At 31.9% G+C, this 24,344-nt stretch overlaps 9 protein-coding genes across 9 annotated transcripts; 4 read left to right on the forward strand and 5 right to left on the reverse strand.

Annotated features, from left to right (window-relative positions):
- On the reverse strand, positions 1 to 321 carry TFB4 (TFIIH/NER complex subunit TFB4; the record flags this gene model as incomplete). The annotated part of the gene is made up of 1 exon (XM_001644821.1): positions 1 to 321. A coding segment is annotated over one exon (321 nt), but the record flags the coding sequence as incomplete, so codon positions are not given.
- A 320-nt stretch (positions 322 to 641) lies between these two features.
- On the reverse strand, positions 642 to 2,210 carry SIF2 (Sif2p; the record flags this gene model as incomplete). Its single annotated transcript, XM_001644822.1, has 1 exon — positions 642 to 2,210. The coding sequence occupies one exon, from the start codon at positions 2,208 to 2,210 to the stop codon at positions 642 to 644; it is 1,569 nt and encodes a 522-aa protein (XP_001644872.1).
- A 394-nt stretch (positions 2,211 to 2,604) lies between these two features.
- Positions 2,605 to 4,788, forward strand: EXO84 (exocyst subunit EXO84; the record flags this gene model as incomplete). Its single annotated transcript, XM_001644823.1, has 1 exon — positions 2,605 to 4,788. The coding sequence occupies one exon, from the start codon at positions 2,605 to 2,607 to the stop codon at positions 4,786 to 4,788; it is 2,184 nt and encodes a 727-aa protein (XP_001644873.1).
- A 163-nt stretch (positions 4,789 to 4,951) lies between these two features.
- VPS15 (ubiquitin-binding serine/threonine protein kinase VPS15) lies at positions 4,952 to 9,472 on the reverse strand (the record flags this gene model as incomplete). The annotated part of the gene is made up of 1 exon (XM_001644824.1): positions 4,952 to 9,472. The coding sequence occupies one exon, from the start codon at positions 9,470 to 9,472 to the stop codon at positions 4,952 to 4,954; it is 4,521 nt and encodes a 1,506-aa protein (XP_001644874.1).
- A 549-nt stretch (positions 9,473 to 10,021) lies between these two features.
- Positions 10,022 to 10,714, reverse strand: Kpol_1065p33 (uncharacterized protein; the record flags this gene model as incomplete). The annotated part of the gene is made up of 1 exon (XM_001644825.1): positions 10,022 to 10,714. The coding sequence occupies one exon, from the start codon at positions 10,712 to 10,714 to the stop codon at positions 10,022 to 10,024; it is 693 nt and encodes a 230-aa protein (XP_001644875.1).
- A 2,838-nt stretch (positions 10,715 to 13,552) lies between these two features.
- Kpol_1065p34 (non-histone chromosomal protein 6) lies at positions 13,553 to 13,834 on the forward strand (the record flags this gene model as incomplete). Its single annotated transcript, XM_001644826.1, has 1 exon — positions 13,553 to 13,834. The coding sequence occupies one exon, from the start codon at positions 13,553 to 13,555 to the stop codon at positions 13,832 to 13,834; it is 282 nt and encodes a 93-aa protein (XP_001644876.1).
- Positions 13,835 to 14,163: 329 nt separating this feature from the next.
- MAK3 (peptide alpha-N-acetyltransferase MAK3) lies at positions 14,164 to 14,685 on the reverse strand (the record flags this gene model as incomplete). Its single annotated transcript, XM_001644827.1, has 1 exon — positions 14,164 to 14,685. The coding sequence occupies one exon, from the start codon at positions 14,683 to 14,685 to the stop codon at positions 14,164 to 14,166; it is 522 nt and encodes a 173-aa protein (XP_001644877.1).
- Positions 14,686 to 15,361: 676 nt separating this feature from the next.
- ATG11 (autophagy protein ATG11) lies at positions 15,362 to 19,021 on the forward strand (the record flags this gene model as incomplete). The annotated part of the gene is made up of 1 exon (XM_001644828.1): positions 15,362 to 19,021. The coding sequence occupies one exon, from the start codon at positions 15,362 to 15,364 to the stop codon at positions 19,019 to 19,021; it is 3,660 nt and encodes a 1,219-aa protein (XP_001644878.1).
- A 596-nt stretch (positions 19,022 to 19,617) lies between these two features.
- Positions 19,618 to 22,728, forward strand: APL3 (Apl3p; the record flags this gene model as incomplete). Its single annotated transcript, XM_001644829.1, has 1 exon — positions 19,618 to 22,728. One exon carries the CDS (start codon positions 19,618 to 19,620, stop codon positions 22,726 to 22,728), a length of 3,111 nt encoding a protein of 1,036 aa, XP_001644879.1.
- Between the last annotated feature and the right edge of the window lie 1,616 nt (positions 22,729 to 24,344).

Here is a 24,344-nt window from a genome sequence, read left to right on the forward strand (position 1 = left end):
TGGGGTAAAGAGGAAATTCTTACTTGTTTGTTTATTAGATTTGAATTCGGGTGGAGCGGCTTTTGGGAACCAAAACTTAATTCCTGGGATGTGGCGGTTTAACCGCAACTTGGTTAGCTGTTTTAAGGGTAAAGAGGCGTCCAAAGAACCCTTAACCGTTTCCATTTTTTTACAAACCGCCTTCCTCATTAAATTCTTATTCAAATCAGTCCAAAGTCTTGGTGCTGTATCAACAATAACTGTTAACANCGATGGGCTCTCTTCAGTTTGTAATGCACGTACTTTAGTATTCTGGAGCGTTNGATCAGCAATCGCATCCATCTTTTACCACTAATTAAAAATAGATTATATATATTCAATAAAACCAACCAATGTATACCTGTCAGAGAGTCTGTTAACCTTCTACCTTTCTATCTATCTACCTTTAAACTCCTTTTAACAACAATTTAATACAAATCTTTTAGAACTGAAACTTTTCATTTTTATGTGTTTAAATTTATTCGATTACTGTATCTACAAGAGAGAGCATCGCTAGCGCATAAAAACAAGGTTGAATAAAAATAGAGTCTTAGGTATCAACAATGGTTACCATTTTGATTAAAATTTATATATTATTGTATAGTTACATTGTATATTTACTTTTATATTGATATAATTGAACCGTTCCCTATTGAATATGCTACAGAGAGTGCTTTATCATCTTTACTCCATGATAAATCGAAGACACAATCACCACCTTTACTGCTCTGGTAGTTACCATATACAGGTATTGGTGTTGGAGTTGAATTTATTTGATTATTATCTATCTTCTCTAATAATGATTTCATATCGAATACGGTCACTTGTCCATCCATGAACCCAACAGCAAATTTTGTTCTATTATGTGATAGTTTACTTGAAAAAATAGGAACACCATCGAATATGGAAACAGCAACTAAGGTGTTAGTATTATGAGACCAGACTCTTATTGATCCATCCATTGATGTAGATATTATTTTATCGTCATTTAACCAAGATGCAGATATTACACTTTGAGAATGTCCATAAAAGCAATTACTTGGATTACTACTATTTCCTCTCCAGATCCTGATCGTATGGTCATCTGATGCACTCAGCAGAAGTTTACTAGTTGTGTTCATTTCTAAAACACTTATAGCCCTTTGGTGACCAAGTAATCTTCCTAATGGTTTAGCTTCATCTGTTTGATATACAACAATTGAACCTTGCAATCCTGGAATCACAAATTTCTCATTATCAACCCATTCTAAATCGACACCTAGAGATTCTGTCGAAGAACTTTGCTCTTTTAACTCAAAATGGTGCAATGCAGTTCCTGTTTCTGCATTCCATAGGATAGTTACATTGTCTGCATCTGAAGATAGTATTAAAGTTCCAGTTTTATTCCATTTAGCTGTGATGATTGGTGATCGATGGAAATTCAAAACATTTAATAGACGACCGTCTTTTGTCCAAACCCTTAACTCACCATTTTCAACACCACTTACAATTTGTTCACCATCTGGAGACCAGACAAGACATGTAACTTCATTGGTATCTTTGCTAGTAGTTGAACTTGCTGCAAACGGATGCCTTAATTCAACTGAATTTACAACAGACCAATCTGCATTATTAACTGTTATTATTTTGGCTATCGATGTTTTTTCACCATATGCTATTAATGAAGGATCAGAAGGATTCCAACTACAAACCGTAATTCTATCAAGTTTATAAACTTCAGGTAATGTTTTAATAAAGCTATCCACCGGAGAGGGAACTTTTGTTATTATATCTCTCGATATACTTTGATCATTTTGGTTTTCATCTGATTTATTGTTCTCTGCCACTACATTCTCATTGTTTGCCTTTTCAAACGAATCGTTTTCCAATGAAAATCTACCTGTTGATGATATTTCAGGATACTTCTCTTTATCAACTTGCAATGCCTGAGCTAGATTGAAATCCTGTGAATAATGAGTTTCATCTATCGGTGTGATCTTACCATTGTATTTAACCAAAAATTCACTTTCTGTAAATAATATACCTCTTTGAACCAAGTTCACTAAAGTCCCCAGAGGTATATGTTCCTTATACTTATTATCGAATTCCAAGACCCTTGTCTCATCCTGAAGTGCCAAAGCAGACACCTCGAACCCCATCTCCTGACAATACCTCCAAATCAAATAATTTAACTCTTCACTTGTAATACTCATTCCAAAATCTAATTCAAGAGGTCTCTCTCACTCTCTTATTGATTCAAATTAAAAGCTTACAAAACAAAATCTTCAAATAACAACTGACCTCAACTTTATCTATATGTCTTAAATACAACTAGAACTACACTGCTACCCAATCCACCACACCTTTGTTGATATATTGTCGTTGGTTCTTGTTATTGTTGATGATTCTTGTTGTCTTCATAATTTTTCACCTTTAAATTTTGATGTTGAAAAATAACAGTTAATGAATTTTAAATATTAAAGGCACTAACTTTTGATTTGGTTTAAGTGTAGCAAAGAGGTATATTTGGAGTTAATTGATAGATTACATCTGGATACACGGTGTTGGTCTGTATATCTATTGTATATATAAGAAGATTTGCGAAAGATGGTAGACTTTTCACTTAAAAAGGCAAGAACTAATTGGAAACATGTTACTAGTGGCTCTCCTACGAAACAAAAATCACCTCCTTCTCCTTCAAAGGTAAAACAAAAAGATGGTAAGAGGAATCCTTACACTGATATGAAGGTATCTGCTCAGTATTCTCAGTTGCCTACAATAGATGCTAAGGAGAGAACAAAAGTTGCTTCTTCAATGCAAAGGAGGCTTTCAATCCATAATGCTAATTATGCTCCTATGAAAGTTGATTTTGATGCACCATTGCCTTCTATGCCTAATGAAATGACAATGATGAACCAACAGATAGATACCGAATTGTCTAATGCTGATATTCAGAATCAAAATAATTATCCCTTAAATTCAGCTACAAAGAAAAGAGGTTCTGCTATTCATACAGTACCTGTTAATAATGCTAGATCATTTCCATCTGATATCTTACAAACAAAATCATTGAGAAGAATCTTAGCTGATCCGACTTTTAATGCTAAAACTTTTGTCCATGATAATTTAGGAAATGCTACTGCCATGGAAATTGACAGGTTCACATCTAACCTATCTGATTTATCGTTAGCGGTTCAAGATGAAGTCAATCAAAATGTTAATAAGTCTTACAAAGAAATTCTAACAGTGAATAATGATTTAAATGTCGCTAGTTCTGAATTAAAATTACTACGAAAGGGTATTAATGAACTATATGAAGTAATGCAACAATTTCTAGTACTAGCAGAAAAAAGATTACAATTCGAAAGACAATCTAATAACCAAAATCAAAATGATGCCCAATCTGCTAATGCTTCTGGATTATTACCTCCAATGAGGACATCAAGCAGGGGTGGGTTTAGAAGAGATCGTTCAAGTGTCATGATACTAGAAAAGATTTGGGATGCTGAGTTGACTAAATTGTTTAAAGGTGTAGAAGGTGCACAGAAAATGGTTTCTGCAAAACCCGGTAGACACGTCTTATTAGAAAGTGATAATTGGGTAGAATTGAATGTTACAACCTTAAAACCACTTCAAAATGTTAAACTTTTTCTTTTGAACGATACAATACTGATTGCCCAAAAAACTAGAGATAAGCAAAATGAATTAATTGCAGTTCAAAGTATGAACCTAAAGGATGTGACTGTTCAATTGGATAATACACCTGGAGGGCGTCTGATCTTTCAGTTTGGTTCGTCTAACAAGGCAATGTATCAAAGTAGAGATCCTAAGGAATGTCTTCAATTTTTAGATGTATTTAGAAGAGCAAAGGACGATTTATGTGACATATTTCAAGCTGAAGAAGAGAAATCGAAAAAGTTAAAGGAATCCTTTACATATTTATCATCACAACAAAGTGCAACGAGAGAGAACATGAGAAGTCCTGTTAAAACACAGAGAAATAGTTTAAATAATGTCACTCCAAGTAAATCAGGTAATGTTACTGATCAGTATTTGCTTCAGACAATCACGATGTCTATGCATTCAAGAACTCGTTCAAGGGATTTGGATTCTATATCTTCTCGATTAAAACACATTGATAACACAATTGAAGAAGTTGATATAGAATCTTCGAGATTAAAATTTGACAAAGCAGTTGAACTAATATTAGACTTGGAATCAGAAATGAATAATATTTCGGATAAAGTCTATGATGAAAATGAAATATTACATAGTTTAATATCCTTGAAAATAAATCAAAGGAGACAAGATATTATTGCATCACTTTCTCACAAAATAGTCAGCACTTTTGATATTGGACCATTAACATCAGGGGTCAGTGATATGATAAAATTAGGCCTATTTGAGGAGGGTCTTGATTTATTTCTTCAGAATAGAAGCACTTTAATTCAAGATTTGATATTACAAATAGGTTCATACGATAATCCAACTAATTATTTGACCCAAATAGCTGTTATCAGATTTCAGATAATTAAGAAAACTGTATTAAACTTTGAGGATATCTTCAGAGGTGCCAGTGATAAGTTCTCTTCGATTCTAGTAAACTGGTGTAAATGTGAAGTGGAGAATCATTTCAAATTAATTGACAAACAATTACTAAACGATGAAATGTTAACACCAGAATCAATCAAATCATCTAGAAAACAAATTGATGACTTGAAATCTGTAGGTTTGGATTTCGTTTATAAATTGGATGAATTTATCAAAAAAAATAACACTAGAATAAAATAGGTTTATAAATTATATAGAGTATAATAATGTATGCGAAATGTCATTTTTAGTCTTTGCCAGAAAGCCTATTCATTCCGATGTCTTTCTGTATATACTAATCGGTATATTGTCGGTACAATTACCGAGTTTTCTGCATGAAAATATTTAATACTACAGTATAAAGTCATCCAAATACATTGAGTATTCCAGAATTATCTGCAGATATAAGAATGCATGAATTATTCATTTGTGTCGCTTCAATTGCATTTATAATGTCATTGTGGAATGGGTTATTGGGTATACCAATTTTTTCCACAGTACTTTTTCTTAACACGTATGTTAGATGAGGGGTTACTTTTCGAGTTGAAAATTCAACAGCACTTGATAATTTCATGATACATTTTGATGATTTTAAGTTTTTTAAATCAAATGCAATTATATTATTTTCCAGAATTTCCGATGTAAAAATCGTTAAGTCTTTCACATATAGGTATGTGGATATTACCTTAACTATCTTAAATTTGGAAACTATGGATTTGATATCCTTCTCTATCGGGGTAAATACCTCAATAGGAGGTTCGTTCTCGGAATTAATAAATGCATATTTACACTGAATTCTTGAATAATCCCAAATAGTGAAAAGAGATCCTGTGTATCCTCCTGATACAACAATACTCGATTTTCCGTACGAATCGAGAGATTCTATGTTTGTAATCGAAGTATGATCCCCGAAAGTCCAACTTCTGATTAATACTTCAAATCTTAGATCCCATATGCAAATAACACCCTTGATCGTACCAAGTATTAAGGTTGAAGAACTGTTGTCTATTGTAAATGATACGACCGCACCAAATTCAACAGGATTCTTAATGGTATGTTTCAATCTCATATCCCTAATATCGTAAACCATAACAGTTGACTTATTTGTCAAAACAAATAATAATGGAGAACCAGTGATAAATGACATTTTAACTCTGATAGCGTATAAGTCTTTACCAGGTGATCTAGTATTAATACTTTTATTTGGGCTACTGCTATTATTAATATTTTCTTTTCTAATACACTTGATAGTATTGACTAGGTTCTTTTTATCTGATGAAGTGAACAATACCCTGAAAATCCACAAAATTCCATCTTTTGTGCTAACAACAAAACAATCATATCCAGGAATCATAATAATGCTAGTAATTGTCGAAGAACAATCAAAGCATACTGAACAAGAATATACCTCGCCAGTAGCAATATCTGCTATATCCCATAGTTTTAGTATACCTTCAACAGTGCCGGTAACTAAAAATGGTATTGGGCCATTGGATAAGGATATAGAAGTAAAAGAGTTTGATTCTCCCTCTGTTAGATTCACAATCATTTTTTGTTTAAAATTGACGAGATTAAACGAGTTTGATGAGTTTGAAACCTTAGGACCGAATTCTTTTAATTCGCTTAACTCACATTCAATATCGAAAGTATCCAAGAATCTTTTGATTGTTTTTTCATTTCCTTCGTAACTATTGGTAACGATAAAGTTCTCCTTGTTAATATAATCTTCTGTTAAATTATCATTGTCAAAAATGCCCTCCTGATTTGAAGGTTCAACCTGCACATAAATATTCTCTAAATTAGAATTTACAATTGGATTACTTTTATTTTTCAAAATCAGTGAGCCATTTAAATCGAAGACATGACCTATGTCGTTCATATGATTGGTATCGACACTTTCGATATTGTTATCTTTAGCAGCTTCCTGTACTTTTGTTAAATTTTTATGGATGACATTTTTAGTGTCATTATAAGTAACATCAAAGAATACATTTTTTGGTAAAATATTTGGAAATTCTAAAAGCTTTGTGCTCACAAGGTCTTTATTACCATTATTATTCTTGATTATTGATTTTCTATTTAACATTTTTGAAATTCTCAATACATAACCTCTCAAAATTGCAATTTTCCACAATTCATCATCAGTCAATCCTAAAGCTTTAAATTTATCTATCCAATTTTTATCTTCTGCTGTTAGTGGTATCTCTTGGTTATCATAATTTTTCAAAGAAGATTTCGAGGCTCTAATTGATGAATTTGCGTTAAAACCATAATTTTTAATTGAATAATCTTTTGTGACAAAATTAACTATATTATTGCCGAATGAATCTACATCCTTTGTTGGCACCTGTTTCCAAAATAATGTTTTTGAGCTTCGTAACGACCAACTACACAAAAGATCATAAACAGTTCTTGAAATTGGTTGTTTACAACTTGTGATCATTGATTCCAAATTAAATTCCACATCAAATTCGAAATATGGTCTCACTATTGGGTACAAAATGCAATAATTCTCTGCATTTGATAAATTTGTTGAAAATTCTACAATTAATCTAATAGAAAACTGGCGTATCCAGGTATTTGGGTGTAGAAGAAGAGGAGCAACAGTTTCTATTATATCTGAATAAAATTTCTTATTCATTAATCCAATTTTACAAATATCAATTAAAGTCTTCAATACCGTAATTACCACCAATTCCTCTGGATCTGTTATTGTTTGAACTAGTAGCGGCAAAATATACTGTTGAACGGTAAGAAGACCCAAAAGAATTGATATCCCGGATATTGATTGAATTAATTGAATTCTCAAAGAAGAATCCTTATCATTCAAGTATGTGATTAGATGACTTAAAATGATATCATTTGTTTTTTCCCTGCCAAAATATTTACATAAGGGGAGGATGTTAACCAATAAAGCTATTTTAACCCTGGAATCATTATCTGTTAACAGATAGATGGACAATTCTTCAATTTGTTGTGACAATTTCTTCATGTACTTATTTTTGATATCTAAAGTTTCTAAATCATTTAATAATAATTCATGTACGTCATTATAATCCAAATAAAACGATAATTCTTGAAATCTATTTGCATTATTCGTTAAATCACCGAAACAATATGCAAAAATGATTCTTAAATAGGTATTTGGTTTTGGTGATTGTAAAAGTTTTTTCATCTTCGGTAGTAAATAATCAACAAATATATTCTCATTAATTGGATTTAAGTTTTCTATTATGTTTAATATTTGTGTCACCGATAGAATTGCAAAAGATTGAACAATTATATCATTATCATCAAACAAAGAAACTAAGAATGGTAATATTCTGTCAATTTTATTTTCATCAGAGATGAATTGTGAAAATGCAGTTAATAATTCAATACATTTTAATTTTGTTTCCCTTGATATGATATTTCTTAAACTATGAGATAAAAATGATATGAAAAATATGGCGGCTTCGTCATTTATATTATTTTTTGAATCATTGGAATATCTGGAATTAAACTGGTTTGAAATGATATTTGAATCGTGAGAATGAAAATTTAATAAAGATAAATTTAAACTTTTTAAAAATTCATTAATTTTCGAATTTTTTAAATTTAACTTTATAGAATTTTCAGGTTTGTTAATATTATAATCATAACCTAATGATTTAGAAATCTTATTAAAATCATTATAAATCTTTTCACAACATTCATCGAAAATATATTTTTTATCAGATAATGTTGAATGCACACAAATTTTATCAGCTATTGGTACGCTCGTACCAGCAGTTGCCAGGTTTCTAAAATAATCATAAGTAAAATTATAAAAATAATCAGGGAAAATGATGTCTCTGTATTTTGCTAAAATCTCATCTATTGATAATCTCTTGGATGGATCTAAATTTATCATATCTAGAATTAAGGGTAAAATTTCAATTGAATTTGAACTCAAATTTTCCTTTAAAACTTTTTCTATATCGTAATTATTATTGCTGTTTTTATATTTGAATAATTGGGATAAATTGAATAAGGGTTTCCCTTCTGAGAATAATTCTGCTATGCAACAACCGGCGCTAAAGATATCCATTTCTTTCGTTACTTTTGCTGTCTGAGTAGGTAATTGTTTTTGTTGTTGCTGCTGTTGCTGTTGGTGCTGCTGGTGTGGCTGCTGTTGTTGCGGTTTCTGCGGCTGCTGCTCTTGCTGTTGCTGTTGCTGCTCTTGTTGTTGCTGTTGTTGTTGTTGAGAATTGATGTTGGCATTGGTATTGTAATTTTCATTTGCCAAGGTGGTATTGAATCTTTCTGGAGCTAGATAACAAGACCTTCTCTTTGAAGTGTCAAAATAGAATAAGAATTCACCGGGGTTATCCTCGGGTAGATAGACAGGTTTGATCAAAGAGGTGAAGTCTGTGAGTGTAATCCAATTCCAACTTGATACCAATAAATTTTCTGTCTTGATATCACCATGAGTAATATTTAAATCATGAATATTTTTTAAAACGATTAGAATCTGAAAAGTAATGAAAGTCAATTCAATTTTTGATAAATAGGGTCTTGTAATTAATCTATCATAAAGGTTGAAGTGTACAAATTGTCTGATTAAATAACCACATCTATTTGATTCGATTATTTTTGAGTAATTTAATACATTTGGTAAATTCTTTAAACTGTTTGATTGTAAATTGATTAACTTTTGATAATTATTTAAATTTTCATTTTCATTTGATTTTATAAATATTTTGATGATAATTTTACCATTTGGATCCAAAGCTTTACAAGTTCTTAAAAAACTTGAAGAATTCAATTGCGATAAATAATGTACCTCATCTAAAATATCGATATATGAAGATACTGCAATTGAAGCAGATGATTGATGCAGAAGCAAAGACAATTGGTTACCCATTACTGCTACAGAGAATAGAAAGAGACGGATATATATATATAAATTAGAGTATCTTTTCTCTGATGAACTAAGTGAGTTAGAAAGTAGAAAGGGTAAAGGTGTGGTTGTTGTTTCTGTAGTAACAGTAGATAATTTTAGTTAAAAAATTACTCGAATTTAATATGAGGTTATAGGAGATGGCTTTCTTTTATTTATTTATGTGTTTCCCTCCTTCTTAAAATCAATTTAAGAAGGTCAGTTGTCCTTATTTTATTTCTTTATATTCGATTCTTGTCTTCTTTTTTTTATTCTAATGTATGTATATGTATGTATATATATAAATATAAATATATAACCTTAATTTTTTTGTGGCTTCATTTCATTAGCAAAAAGAAAATTAAAAAAAAAAAATTGATGGAAATCTGCTAGTGTTACCCTGACTCTATGCAGGAGTTTCAACTTTAGCCGCCGATGATTCGAGAGTGAGTTAAAGAAAATACTGTATGAATGAGTGTATTTGAGTATTACTATATACAAAGAATAGAATATTTAGCCTGATTTGTATTCTTATTATACTAATTCCATGTAGAAATGATCCAACTCTTCTAAAGGTTTAGTTTCATGGAAACCTGACTTATTTTGTAGGATATCTAAATTCTGATCTGAAATTTTCTGTACTTTTTCATTGTAGCAACCACAGAATTTCAAAGCTTCAATTGGTTGGATAGTCTTTCTACCATCTTTCAAAACGTATTTTGTAATTGATAGAGAGCATAAAACGGTATTGTTTTTTTTAGTGAATTTACTCATGACATAAACCCATTTTTCATCCCAACATAAAATATTTGAAGTGACGGAATAAGACTCGAAGGGTTTGATTTCTTTTAAGAAATTAGTAAAGACGTTTGCTACTGGGACGAAGGGCCATTTTTTTGATTCTAAGAATAGTTTCTGAAAGATACCACACATTAGTTCACATCTTGAGATATCTAATTCTGTGAAATAAGTCGCGTTATTTTTATGGAAGTACAGATCACATTCAAAGGGAGATGCGTATGTGTTTATTTTTGAATGTGCAAAACAACCTAGTTCATTATTTTGTAAGAATTGGATAGTTTTAGTGTTTTTACCGGCAAAGATAGGTAAAATCAATCTTCTAATAGCGTAGTAGTAGAATCTTACGAAATAAGCACCTGGAACTGATTTGTAAGAGGAGATAAGGTATAGATAGAATAGATATTTTGCAAGCGAAACAGCAGACATGGTTGATTAATGAATATTAGATGATTGATCAATGGATTCACTTTTGGGATTTCTTGAACTATCTTGAAATTTCTTGCACTTTCACTTTTATGTTTCTTTTTATAGCAAGTGTTTTCTATCTATATCTATCAATTGACTGACACAGCACACCAAAGCAAAGCAAAACGAAATACAACAATGGCGCTGAATCTAGGTGTTTGTAAGATATTCGACACTCAGATCCATATCTGCAAATACGTTTGTGTATATATATATGTGATTGTGATTATGATTATGATTATGATTTGTGTGTGTGTGTGGATAAGAATATGAATGATTCAGATGGAATGAGGGAATAATACAAGAATCAATCAGTTGAAGATAAAACACTACAAAACAACCTTATCTCATCTGTAATGAAGTGGTGCTGATGGTTTGCCCGTTCAGCATAATTAGGAATAGCTGATATAATGGGCTAAGAGTGGGCACAATTCCAAGAAAATTTAAGTAATCGATCTTCAGATGAGACGACGGACGAACGAACGAACGACAGACGGACAGGTTTGAGAAAAATTCAACAAAAAAAGGCAAAAATTGAATTTTTCAGTTTTGTCAACGGGTAAAAGAAAATGGAATGATGAAATCTGTCTGTCTGTGTGTCTTTTTCTGTGTGTGTATTTTTTTAATTACTCGTAGAGAGAGACATCCATCCCTTTTTATCTTTTTCCCCCAATTAATCTGCTCAGTTTCAGTGCAATCAGTACACACATGGACAAGATACATAATAAACAAAACAAAACAAAACAACACAAATTGAGCTTTCTGTTTTTTTTCTTCTGAGCGCTAGGGAGATAAGAAGCGAATTCTAAATCCTTAAGTACGAGGGTATGCTGTTTCTCTTATGGTATGAATTATGTGTGTGTGTATCTCTCCCTCCCTTCCTCCCGTATACCAAGCCAAGAGAAACTAAACAAACGCATATTAATAATGTATGGATGGTAGGGTAGAATAGGATGGAATGGAATAATAAACAGACGGTATGAATTGAAAGTCAATTCAACTCAATTCAACTCAATTTCAATTCAGTTCACAATAACTTTGGTTTTGTGTTAAAGTAATTCTTGCTACATCTCACGCTTTGAGTAATGAATGGGAGATGGAAGATTAGTTCTCAGTTAGCACAACAACACTACACAACATACAATTTTGCAGTGTGATTGCTCAAATATCAGAATGGCAATAAACTGCAACGCCACAACTAGCAAGTTCAGCCCCTACCGCACAGCATAGCATAGCATGACATACTAAAACACAGGCATAAGTTACAACAAGAGTGCTTGCTGTTGCTGTTCTTCTTGTTCTTGTTTTGCTTTCGCGTAGGCAGTCAAACTGACCGAGAGAAAACGTATACCTTAACCGTTTGCTTGATCCAATTTCCCAAGCATTTATCACATCCAGATTATACTATGTATGTGTGTATGTATGTTGTTTATTTTTTCATATTTTTTTCTTCTTGAGTGCAAGAGTAGTTATGCTGGCACGCATCATCAAACTGCCGTCAAAAATGAACATCAGACATATCCTTGTTCACTTGTGCAGCTGGAATGGAATATCTTCTTGTCTCGCCTTGTCTTGTCTTGTCTTGTCTTGTCTTTTCTTGTCCTGTACCGTTTCCGCCCGTATGTGCTGGTGCTGCTGCTTCTACTACTGTTCCTGCCGACTGGACTCGACTGGACGGTATACAATTTTCCCCCTATGTCAAAAATAAACAGCAGTATAAACATCAATATCGAGAACAACAAGAAACATTTAATTAATAATAACAAACAATAAATGAAATTAGAACAGAGAAGAATCTGCACAAGAGACCCAGCAAGAATAGAGCATTTGCTAGCTTTTGCTAGTTCTGTTTGTTTTATGAACAATAAAATAAGTAATTAATTTAATTAATTTAATTAACTGGAATAAAAATAATATGAATAACGCCTAAACATCACTTCGTTCACTGTTCTCTCCACGGGTATCTCTTCAGAGAGCCTGCACTTTCCAGGTCCCTCTTTTTTTTATTTATTTATTTTTTTTTTCCCGTCTTCAATTTCAATTTCAATTTCAACTTCAATTTCAATTTCAATTTCACTTTGCTTAGTTATCTATTGTGGTTACTTAGTGTATGTATTAGTATTAGTATTATTTACCTTACTATGTTTTATTACTATGCACCAGTACTAGTTACTCTGTATATTACCACTATAGTGGCCGTTGGCTCTCACTACTGCTTTAGTGGTACAAATGATTTAATCTGATACCAATCTAGTTTAATTTAGTTGTAGCTGTAGCTGTGAAAAAAAATAAGTGTTAAGGTTAAAATAAACAACAACAACAATAACAATAATAACATAAACAACTATGCAACGCTATGCTGTCCCAATTTTTAAAAAAAATTGTAGTATTTAACCTTCTCTATTATGTCTGTTTTTTTTTGGTTATGTTTAATTATGGGTCTCATTATTGATTCTATTTTTTAATGTTTTTGATTATGGTTCTTGTGTCTGTACGTGTATTGTGATATTTTCTTGTTCTTCTTAATTTTCAAGCTTTTGTTTTGTTTTGTTTTACACGTGATTTTTTCTATATTTATATATATCCTATTACCGTAATGTATGATCTGTACTTTAATTTGGGTCTTGTTTTTCTTTCGTGTCTTTCTTATCACGTGCTCTTCTCTTATTCTCGTAAATGTCACTCTTCTTGGATGTCTATTTACTGTCACTCTTTTCTATTTATCTCTGACTTTATTACATCTCTTTTGTAAAGAGAATAAACTATCGTCAAATACAAGACAACTCACAAACAACAACAATGGCCGCCCCAAGAGAATCTAAGAAGAAAACTACCAGAAGAAAGAAGGACCCAAATGCTCCAAAGAGAGCCTTATCTGCTTATATGTTCTTCGCAAACGAAACTAGAGATATCGTAAAAGCTGAAAACCCAGACGTCTCTTTCGGTCAAGTCGGTAGAATATTAGGTGAAAAATGGAAGGCTATGACTGATGAAGACAAGCAACCTTTCGACGCTAAAGCTGAAGCTGATAAGAAAAGATATGAATCTGAAAAAGAATTATATAATGCTACCCGTGCTTAATTTAAATCGAATTGAATGCATGCATACCTTACTGATTCCCTTTTATTAATTTAAATCTGTATATTTTATCTTATTTTTTTTTATTGGTCCTCACCACTTCCAACTTCCCATCCCATCCCTCCTCTCCTCTCCTGCCTTCTACTTATATAACCATTTATTTTGTGTAATTTTATATCTAATCTATTTTAATGTAAAGAAACTTCGAAATTTAAAACAAATGCTTAAAGACATTTGCTATCCTCATTATTCTCTCTCTATATATATATATACAAAGATATATACAAATGTATGTATATGTGCATGAAATCTACTTCAATACGTTATTACCATTATTGAGGTGCCTGTAAAAAAGTACTGCGAACACTACTTTTCTCCGTCAATGGTAATATAAGTTTAAACGCATCGCCTTCATTTAAATAATATCTAAACATTCTCTTCATCTTAATAAACCCAATTTTCTCATATAGACTCAACGCAATTTTATTCTCAACTTCTGTCTCTAACGTTATCTCATCACAACCAATCTCTTTCATCTTCTCTATAGATTTATTAACGAGTAACTTTGCAATACCCTTTTTACGATATTTACGATCAACTGCTAACATCCCAATGTATCCACGCATTCTAGCACTACGGTGCATATCACTCTTGCAAATAATGCATCCAATAGGTTTATCGTCGTTCAAATTATCAGAATCAATTGCAACAAACGATATTTCACTCCAATTGGTTAAAAAATAATTATAAACCCAAATAGAATATGGCTCTGATAAATCTAAATCAATGAGCCTTTTGATCTCCTTAAACTGTTCCCCATTATTAATATCAACTGGTTTATATATTATAGTCATATTTCACGCAATGCATTATCTTCATCTAGCCATTCCCAATTGCAATTACAATTACAATTGATAATATATCAGATAACATTAATATAAAATATCTAACTGTGTTTATTTTTCAATTGTCACTATTATTTGATTTCGATATTTTTTTTTTTAAACATTTTTGTTTTTCTTTTTGACTTTATCAGCGGATAATAAAAAAAATTTAAAAAATTTAAAAATATTGAAATCATATTTAAAGCTTTTTGGGTATTGCTCGTAAAAGGACTAAATGTGATTATAAATGTAGTTTTATGGTAAACCTAACAATCAATTACATCGATATCAAGAACTTTAGGTTGGTTGTTTTACTGGGGATACAGTTAGGAAACGGATATCTGGTTGAATTAACCTCTACTTTTGTTAATTTTATTTCATCTTATCTATTATATTATACATATTTTTTTTTGGATTTTTGATATAATTAGAAATATATTTTAGTGTTATTATAATTTTGTGAAAGTTAGGTTTGGTTATAAAGATTGGGTAAATATTCTATTTGGATTGTTTTCTAGCCTTTATTTTTTTTTTTGGTTGTTGTTGTAGGAGATTGTTAAAAAGTTAGGTAAATTTCATAGAGCAAATCAAGAAAAAAGAATAGCTAATTTTCAGTTTTTTTTAAAAGGTTTCCTATGTTAAGCATATGTCTTCAAATATAATTAATGCAATTACTGGTGAGTTGATCACGATCGATATTACGTTATTTATTTCATTAAATGAATTTAAAAAATTCTTGATTAACCGTTGGCAAATTGATTTTAATAACTTATTGTTACTATTGCCGTTTGGTAATAAAATAAATGATCGTATCTTTATTGATCTAATAGGAAAGAAAAATGATCAGTCGACAATTTACGTGTTTGATAGGAGATTATTCTCGTTGGTTAATAACCCTGATAATGAATTGTCTTCAGACTATTTAACAAATATTAAAAATTTATTAAAAGGTATTAATCATCCAACAAATAATTTGAATCAATTAGTTAAACCCGTCAATTCACCATACGAAGAAGTCGAAATTAATGAAAAGTTTTTAAATTATCATACCATTACTAGTTTAATAACCACAAATTTAGGTTGGTTAAGTGCTTTAGAAATAGATATGCATTATTTTCAGATACAAATTAGTGACACTTTAGATTATATTAAAAATATCATTGAATCTTTGAAAATTTGCCAAAATTATTTAGAACTATATTGCTATGATGTCGAAAACTTATACAATTCAAATGTAAAATTTTTGAATCAATTGGCAAACAATGAGATTTTGAAAAATTGGTTGAATTACTATGATAATATTTTAACAAAATTGTCTGATATAAATGGGAATAAATTGAGTTCATATTTAAATAAAAATGAACTTGTATCAATTTCATCTAAAATTGAAGAATTGGATCAACGTGTTAATTCAAATTTAAAAAAATTTAAAATCGTTATCGACAAGAATATTGATTTAAGGAATAATATTAATAAAGAAATATCATCATTAAGCGAGAAGATAACTCCAAGCTCAGAGAAATATAAATTAGAAGAAACAATGTTAGAAAAATTTACCGAACTCGTAAAAAATTTAAGAAATGATTCGAAGGTAATATTAGAAAAAGATGAAAATGAATTCGATAAAAATTATATGCAAAATTTGGCAAAATCATTGGAAAAGGATAAGAAAGTTACGGTAACGAACCTACTTACAATTTCGAAGGCTTTATATTCTCAAGCAAATGATATCTCGGAGATCAAGAGTAAGTTACAGGTAGATTCAATAAAGCTCTTTGGACAAATTTCATTTATTCAAATAGAAACATTAAATATCAAAAAGCTATTATTAAACGAATTGAATAAGGATTTAGAAAAATATCAAGGTTTTGAATTAAAATTAGCTCATGTGCAGGATATACCACTGGTATATGGACTGTACTCAATAGAGAATTATAGACGGGAATCGTGGGTTTTACAGATAAATTATAAACACTTAGATTTTAATAAATCCCTAAAAACGATTGTTGAAAAGGAGAAATCGACCAGAAATAAATGGGTAGATAATTTTGGCTCAACAGCTGTATATTTTACCGAAGATATGGATACTCTAAGAGATTTCAATTATTTAAATAATATTGCAAAAGGGAACCAATCAATGATCAAAAAATTAGAGGAATTGTTCAAGAACATTTCAAATGAATCACACAATAAAAATCTAGTTTTTATTGAAACATATATTAAAGAGGTTGAAGACTTGGATTTGGATAAAGATGTGATTGAATTATTTAAAAGATATTTGGCTGTCGCTCAAGGATTCGTAATTGAACAACCTTCAACTAAAAACATAATAAGTGATAAAGAAACTGGAGAACTTATAAATGGTTATCAATCAAGAATAAAAAAATTAGAACTATTGTTGCACTCAGCACGATATTCAAACGTAGAAAGTTGGCCTACTGGATTATTAAATTATTCAAATGTAAAACTATTTCGAAATAACGTTGCCACAGTAAATAGTAAACTTTCTTTACAGTCTGATTATATGGGGAATATAAGTTATGGATCAGATCAACTAAGAATTAAAGAATTAGAAAATGTCAACAAACAATATAAAACCGACTTCAAAGCTCTAACGGATGAAAACAAATTGCTTAAAGACAAAGTTACCAAATTCAATACCGATATTTCAGATATACAAATAGAAAGAAATGCGTATAAGGAGACATTGACAAAGCTAAATGAAGAATTGTCAAGATTAACTTCTATAGAAGGCGATTTTGAAAAACATAAAGGCGAAAAGGAAATTGAATTAAAAATAAAAATTGACGGATTAGTAGATTCTAATAAAACTCTATTGAATCAAATATCAGATCTTAAAATTGAATCTAAGGAATTAGAATCAAGTAACAGAGATTTATTAGCTCAACTTAACCAAAAGCGAGAGGAACACAAAGTACTCGAAGACAGCCTGAAACAAAGGGAAAACGAAGGCTTACGTTACAAAGATGAATACGAAGCAAAATTAAAAGAATTGACAGAGAAGTTTGAAGCTGATAGAAGAGCACTAGAAGACGAAATAAAGGCAGCAAAGGAACAAAATATGAAAGAAAGCATGGAGCAACAGACGGAACAAAGTGCAAACCAAAGTATAGACCAAAGCATAGAACAAAGTACAGAACAAAGTACAGAACAAAGTACAGAACAAAGTATGGAACAAAGTATGGAACAAAGTATGGAACAAAGTGTGGAACAAAGTATGGAACACAGTATGGAACACAGTATGGAACAGAGTGAGAAACAAAATATGGGGCAAAATGATGCTACTATTGATAATCAAAGTATTGAGACTCCTACATCTGAGGACATGCATTCTCTAGATGAGCAATCTCCAGAATCCCAACTGTTAAAATCAAATACGACAGAACTCCAGCCTATAAAATCACAAGAATTGGCTGAAGATTCTAAAGCAATAGAGTTGAAGAACATTCAAGAGATGTTAGTTTCGAAGTTGTATGAAATCTTTTCAAGCAATGTATTCATACTAGAAAATATAGGTTTACTGTTGACATTTGATGAGCATGACAATTTTCAAATAAGAAGAGTTAAAGGTTTGAAGAAGAATCTCAACCAGAGTGTCCTTGAAGAAACTGGTCTCTTGAATGAGATCGAGATGCCTGTTAAAAGTGACGTATTTTCTGAGGTCAAAACCTTATTTTCAAATTATAAGGAAACTTTTGATTCCAGAAGCTATATTAGTTTGCTGAGTAAAATCAATCAATTGTATGATTGTAAACTATATGAGACTGCTGTTATTAAAAGATTTGAAGATATAGAGTTGTTAGCCAAAAAGCTGGCAAAGGAAAATAAGGCCAAAAAAAATTTATTTGAAAAATATAGATGTGAAAGAATTACACTTAAAAATTTTGAAGTTGGGGATTTAGCATTGTTTCTTCCAACTAGGGAAAATTGTATTACAGAAGACGTATCTGTAGCGTCATGGAATTCTTCCTTTTCATCGGTAGATTTGTCGACACCTCCCCCATTTGGAGAACCGATTACAAATCAAAGTCATTCAGGTACCGCTAAAGATAAAAACAAGCATAATTTGGAAAAAAGGCCATGGGCTGCATTTACTGCATTTGAAGAAACCGCAAGATACTTTTTGAAAGATCCAGAGAACATTCCTAATAACCGAGAATGGTTTGTAGGAAAAATCATGCATTTACAAAGGTTTGTTGTAGAGGATCATATTAGCAATCCATACAAGCTTCCAAAAGGTGCAGTTTGGTTTCAAGTTACCGCAACAGTTGTATCTCATCAATAAAGCTAGGATATTATCAATGTTGTTGAATTTAATGAAATTTATGAATTATATGTAATTTTTTAATCTAATACTTATTTAAATTAAAACATAATTTTTATGTTTTGTTAATATTCCTAACAAAGTCTGAATTTAGCAAAGCGAAAAATAAAGTCGACAACAGGTCTTGTAAAAACAAGACCTAATAATTTCTTTTTAACATTATGATTTTTTAGCCTTCCTTTTTAAAATCAGTGTCAAATATTCAACAGCATTAACCTATTTCATAATGTTGTTCATTATATTTGATCAATAGATATCATCATTGATTATGCTTATTTATTTTATGACATTATCATTATGACACTTCAAAAATCGATGATATCTACATCCGTACATCTCCGCTTAATTGTATACAAAACTTTTCGGTAGAAATTAGATTTATCGAATCGTACTTTAATAAACTACATCAATGGAAAAGTTCGATCTAAGATCTAAAAAAGATCAAACCATTATTTTTAAATACAACGCTATCTACTCTATTGGAATTTGTTAGTGTTCAATTGATATTTATCTGATAGGTATTTGATTAAATTTGAAGGACAGGAAGGTGGCTGTCAATGGAAAAAAGACTTGGGTTATCAAACAATGGTGCCTCTAATAGTAACAGTAATATTAGGGGCCTTCAGATATTCATTGCTGATCTGCGATCTTCTCAACAATCCCAGGAGCAGGAGAGAAGAATACAGGCTGAGCTGAGCAAGATTAAACAGCAATTTACTTCATCTCGTAAAAAATCTGACAGCAGTAATAAACTTGCTGGGTATCAAAGAAAAAAATATGTATCCAAATTGGCTTACATATACATTACATCGAATACAACTAAATTGAGTGATATTTTATTTGGTCTAGATGAAATGGTAGAACTATTGAAATCGAATGTATTCAGTGAAAAATATATGGCTTATATGACTCTAGAAATTCTATATGAGCATCAAGAAGTGGTGAATAGGGTGGATGATCTAGTTACAGCACAGCTTGTTAAAGATCTAGCTGGTAGTAATGATGACACCGTAGCATTGGCATTGAATTTTATAGGTGTTGTGGGTAGGTTAAAAAATGGATTAGCTTATAATGATGACGTGATAACAGAGGTTTTCCAAATTATCAGATCACCAACAGCAGCCGAACACTTAAAGAAAAAGGCTGCCCTATCTTTCCTCACTTTGCTAAAAACCAACATTGATATATTAACTGGTGATTTACAACGGCAAAACCACTGGATCCAACGTATATTAAGTCTTTTAGATGATTCCCAAAATTACAGATTACTACTTTCTGTGCTTCCACTTATTGAATTTATTGCTAGATACGTCAATCCTTCTCAGTGTGTAAGGCTAATTCCACAACTAACGCAAATTTTGTATAAGTGTTTGATCGGGGGAACATCACAATTAGCAGAGACTCAATTTCCAGCTGAATACATGTTCGCTAATGTCCCTAATCCATGGTTAATTACTAAACTGGTATCATTACTAAGTGTATTAATAATATCTCGCAGTGAAATTAGCGAAAATAGAGCTGGTTTATTACAGGCAAGCAATATAGATACAGATAATTTAGGGAAATTAAGATTGTGTGTTTCTAAAGCAATTGAACTTGGTACGAGGGATGTAAGTGATCCTATGGAGCGCATAGTCCAAAATACGATTTTATTTTCTTTAATCAATTTCGCATCCAAATTAGACCCAACTGAAGAAGCTCTTAGTAATTCTGCCACTGCATTATGTTCATTGCTTATTTCATCAGAAACTAACATTCGTTACCTGGCATTAGATTCACTTGTCAAACTTTGTGCAATCAGTGAAAAAACTGTGATTGATTCAGTTTGTAAAAAGAATTTGAATTTAATTTGCAGGTTATTAAATAATGAAAAGGACCAATCGATTTTGAGAAAACTTGTCGATCTGTTATATTCTTTTACTAATGTCGATAATGTTAAGATTATTGTGAACCATTTATTGAAATTTATATTAACCTCGAGGACAATTTCAGACAATAAGATGAAAAGAGACATAAGTGTAAAGATAGCAGTTTTGACAGAAAAATATGCCACTGATACTAATTGGTTTGTTGAAATTTCGTTGAAATTATTATCGATTTCTTCGAATGCAACTAATAATGATGACTTAATCTGGGAAAGGTTATCTCAAATTGTAGTCAATAACCCTCAGTTACATAAGATTACATGTGAACAATTGGTTGACTACTTGAACAATAATAACACAAGCGAAACTATAATAGCTACAGGTGCATTTTTAATTGGTGAATATGCAAATTTAATTACTGAAAAAATATCAATTGGTGAATTATTTAATTTATTCACGGATAAGTATTTTATAGTATCCAATACTACAAAATGCATGATATTGACAACTATGATAAAGCTTTACAAATTTGCTCCAGAGATCGGATCTGCTGTTATAAAATTTTTCCAATTGGAGTTAAACTCTCTGGATATCGAACTTCAAACTAGATCTTACGAGTATTTAAAAATTATTCAGATTTCTAATTCCATCGGTAATAAAGCACTACTTGACACATTATTTTCAGGTATGCCTTCTTTCAATAGCCGTACTAATCCATTGTTAAGAAGATTAGGGAATTTGCCAGATTCTTCAGTAAACAACAATAGTTCATTATGGTTAAAAGTTAATAAATCAGAAGCTTCATTAGCAGGATCGCCTGAGAGACGAGACGAATCTTCAAGCTCGGTTCAGAATTCTACTTCACCATTATCATCTATGTCGAGTAATAATGGTATAGCGCCAGCACCACCGCTTTCAAGATCACGTAGTAGAATGAATAGTAATGTGACGTCACCTATTAAAAATAATGGCATTAATGATAGTTATTATTCTAGACAAAATCTGAGTAGTAATTGGAGGGAAGGCTTTACGAGGAGTATATCCCACAGACAAGGTATTCTATACTCGTCTTCACTCATCAAAATATTATATCGTATAACGAATCCTGATATCCAACAGATGAGTATTTTACAAGTAAGTTTAACATTTATCAATCAAACAGAATGGGAAATGTCAGGGTTTAATACTGAGACTATATCATACCAGTTACAAGACAGTCCGTCGTATATTATACAGAATGTCGAATCCTTGAGTAGTACATCAATAATGCCACACAAGAGGATTGAACAAAAATTTAACATTACAATAAGGAAACCGTTTGAAGTTGAGAAATCCGTGATATTTAATTCTCATTTTAAATGTGGTGGTAGTGTACAATTTTTGTCATTAAAGATTGGTATTGGTATGACCAGCACGTTAGTGAATAACGTTGAACAACCGGGGATGACACTACCTGAATATATTGGTAGATGGAGGCAATTGAGAGAAGGGTTAGGAAACGATGGGGAGTATCAGTTAGTGGTTAGACCTAAAAAGAGTGGAGCACAAGATTTAAGTAGTTCATTGATACAGATAATGAAAAGGTTAGGATTCCAAGTGGTTGAACAAGATAGTATATCTAATACGGTATTTGCATCAGGTATAATTCATACCAAAAGTACTGGTAATTATGGATGTTTAGTTAAGTTAAAGAGTGCAATTAGTTCGGATGGTGATAGTAGAGAGATTGAAATAACATGTAGGACCACGTCTGCTGGATCGTTATCAAAATACGTAGTTGATTGTATCAACTATGCACTGTAGACAATAGTACGACCAAGTGTATATAAATAAGCGTTTTAATTTTTTTTTAAAATTTTATATCAAATAAAATAGAGGTATATAGAGAGACAAACAAGAAACTGACAAATAGAGATGAGAGATGAGAGTGAGAGTGAGAGTGAGAGTGAGAGTGAGAGTGAGAGCAAAAGCTTGAAACAAAGATCAAAGATCAACGATCACATGCCCTTAAACTTTTTGATAGTAGATACTCCTTAAACTGTAGATTTAAGTAAATTCTGTCAGCTTCTCAATGCAATTTGTTATCAATGGATATGTATATCTAGTGTATACAACTCCTAGAGGGAAGATGAACTAGCTATCTATTAATGTATAGAGAGAGCAGCGTGTATGCTCCGCTCTGTTCCTCCCGTTCACTACTTGTGCGTCTTGTCCCCTTTACGAAAAACAAAAACAAGTTCTTGTCCAAGTCTCAGCCTCACCCGAACAAAAAAATCTGATTCCGAGCCCAGTCCAGGCCGGTTGCGTCAGAACGGGAAAAGCTTTATGGTAAAGTAAAATGAAAATGGGGGCGGAGGGAAGCGAATCCAACCGAACAAAACATAACAAAAGAGAATGGAGAGAGCCTAATCAAAAGAGATCAAAAACGCTGTTGAGAAAATAGCGACAGCCAGTCACGCGGAAGGAGAGATAGAGGCGATGAACGGGAGGGGTAGGAGGAAGAGGGGAGAGAGAGAGCAACAGTAGGTCTCTCCTAGCTGGGCCCCTGTTCTGTTGTGATGTGTTCCCACCCCAACAGTGCCACGGAAAGAGAAGGAAAGAGAGACAACGGCACAAGAAGAATAGATCGTTATCTCAACCAAAAATTAGAAAACAACAGTGATCCTTCAAATCAAGTCAAATCAAGTCAAATCAAGTCAAATCAGAGACAAGGAAAGTATCTCCAACAGCCTCAACTCCTCCCTGAGCGTGGAACCAAGAACGCGCACCTCATAACCCAAAAATAACCTCTTGGTTGGACACAAGGATAAGGGTACGGTATGGGACAAAACAAGGCAAAACAAGAGAAGAGAAGAGAAGAGAAGAGAAGAGAAGAGAACTTGTAGATAATATACAACTACACTACCCATTTTCATCTAACCGTCCATTAGTTATCAATCAACATAATCAATAATCAATAGTCTCTGGTAAGAACTTGTTTATCTGGTTGTTATCTTGCAGTGCAGTGCAGTTGCTGGTGATGGGAAAGGGAGAAACACCAAGCCTTTCTGTTCTGTTCTGTTCTAGGTTGTCTTGGTCACTCTCTCTGACAAAGTGCCATTTATTGGCGATAGTGACGGGAATGGAAATGCCTCTACAGGCTACTTCTGCCAGAACCAAATCACCGTCCGTAATCAAGAAACAAAGAAAGGGGTGGTGTTCGGTAAAAGGCAGAAACGGATAGGGGTTTTATGCCATTCTTATTTTATTTTCAGTTCACAGTTCACATGTTCCTAATCTTATCCTCTCTATATTGTCATCATCTCCAACCCAATCAGCCAAAACCACCACCAACCAAATGAAATCAATTGATTGATTGATTGATTGATTAATAATAGTTGAACTGGGTAGAGAGTGTTATTAAATTCAGCAGAGGAATC

The sequence above is a fragment of the Vanderwaltozyma polyspora genome, genomic scaffold, assembly GCF_000150035.1.
Source record: "Vanderwaltozyma polyspora DSM 70294 KpolScaffold1065 genomic scaffold, whole genome shotgun sequence".
In the NCBI taxonomy this organism is placed as follows: Eukaryota; Fungi; Ascomycota; class Saccharomycetes; order Saccharomycetales; family Saccharomycetaceae; genus Vanderwaltozyma; species Vanderwaltozyma polyspora.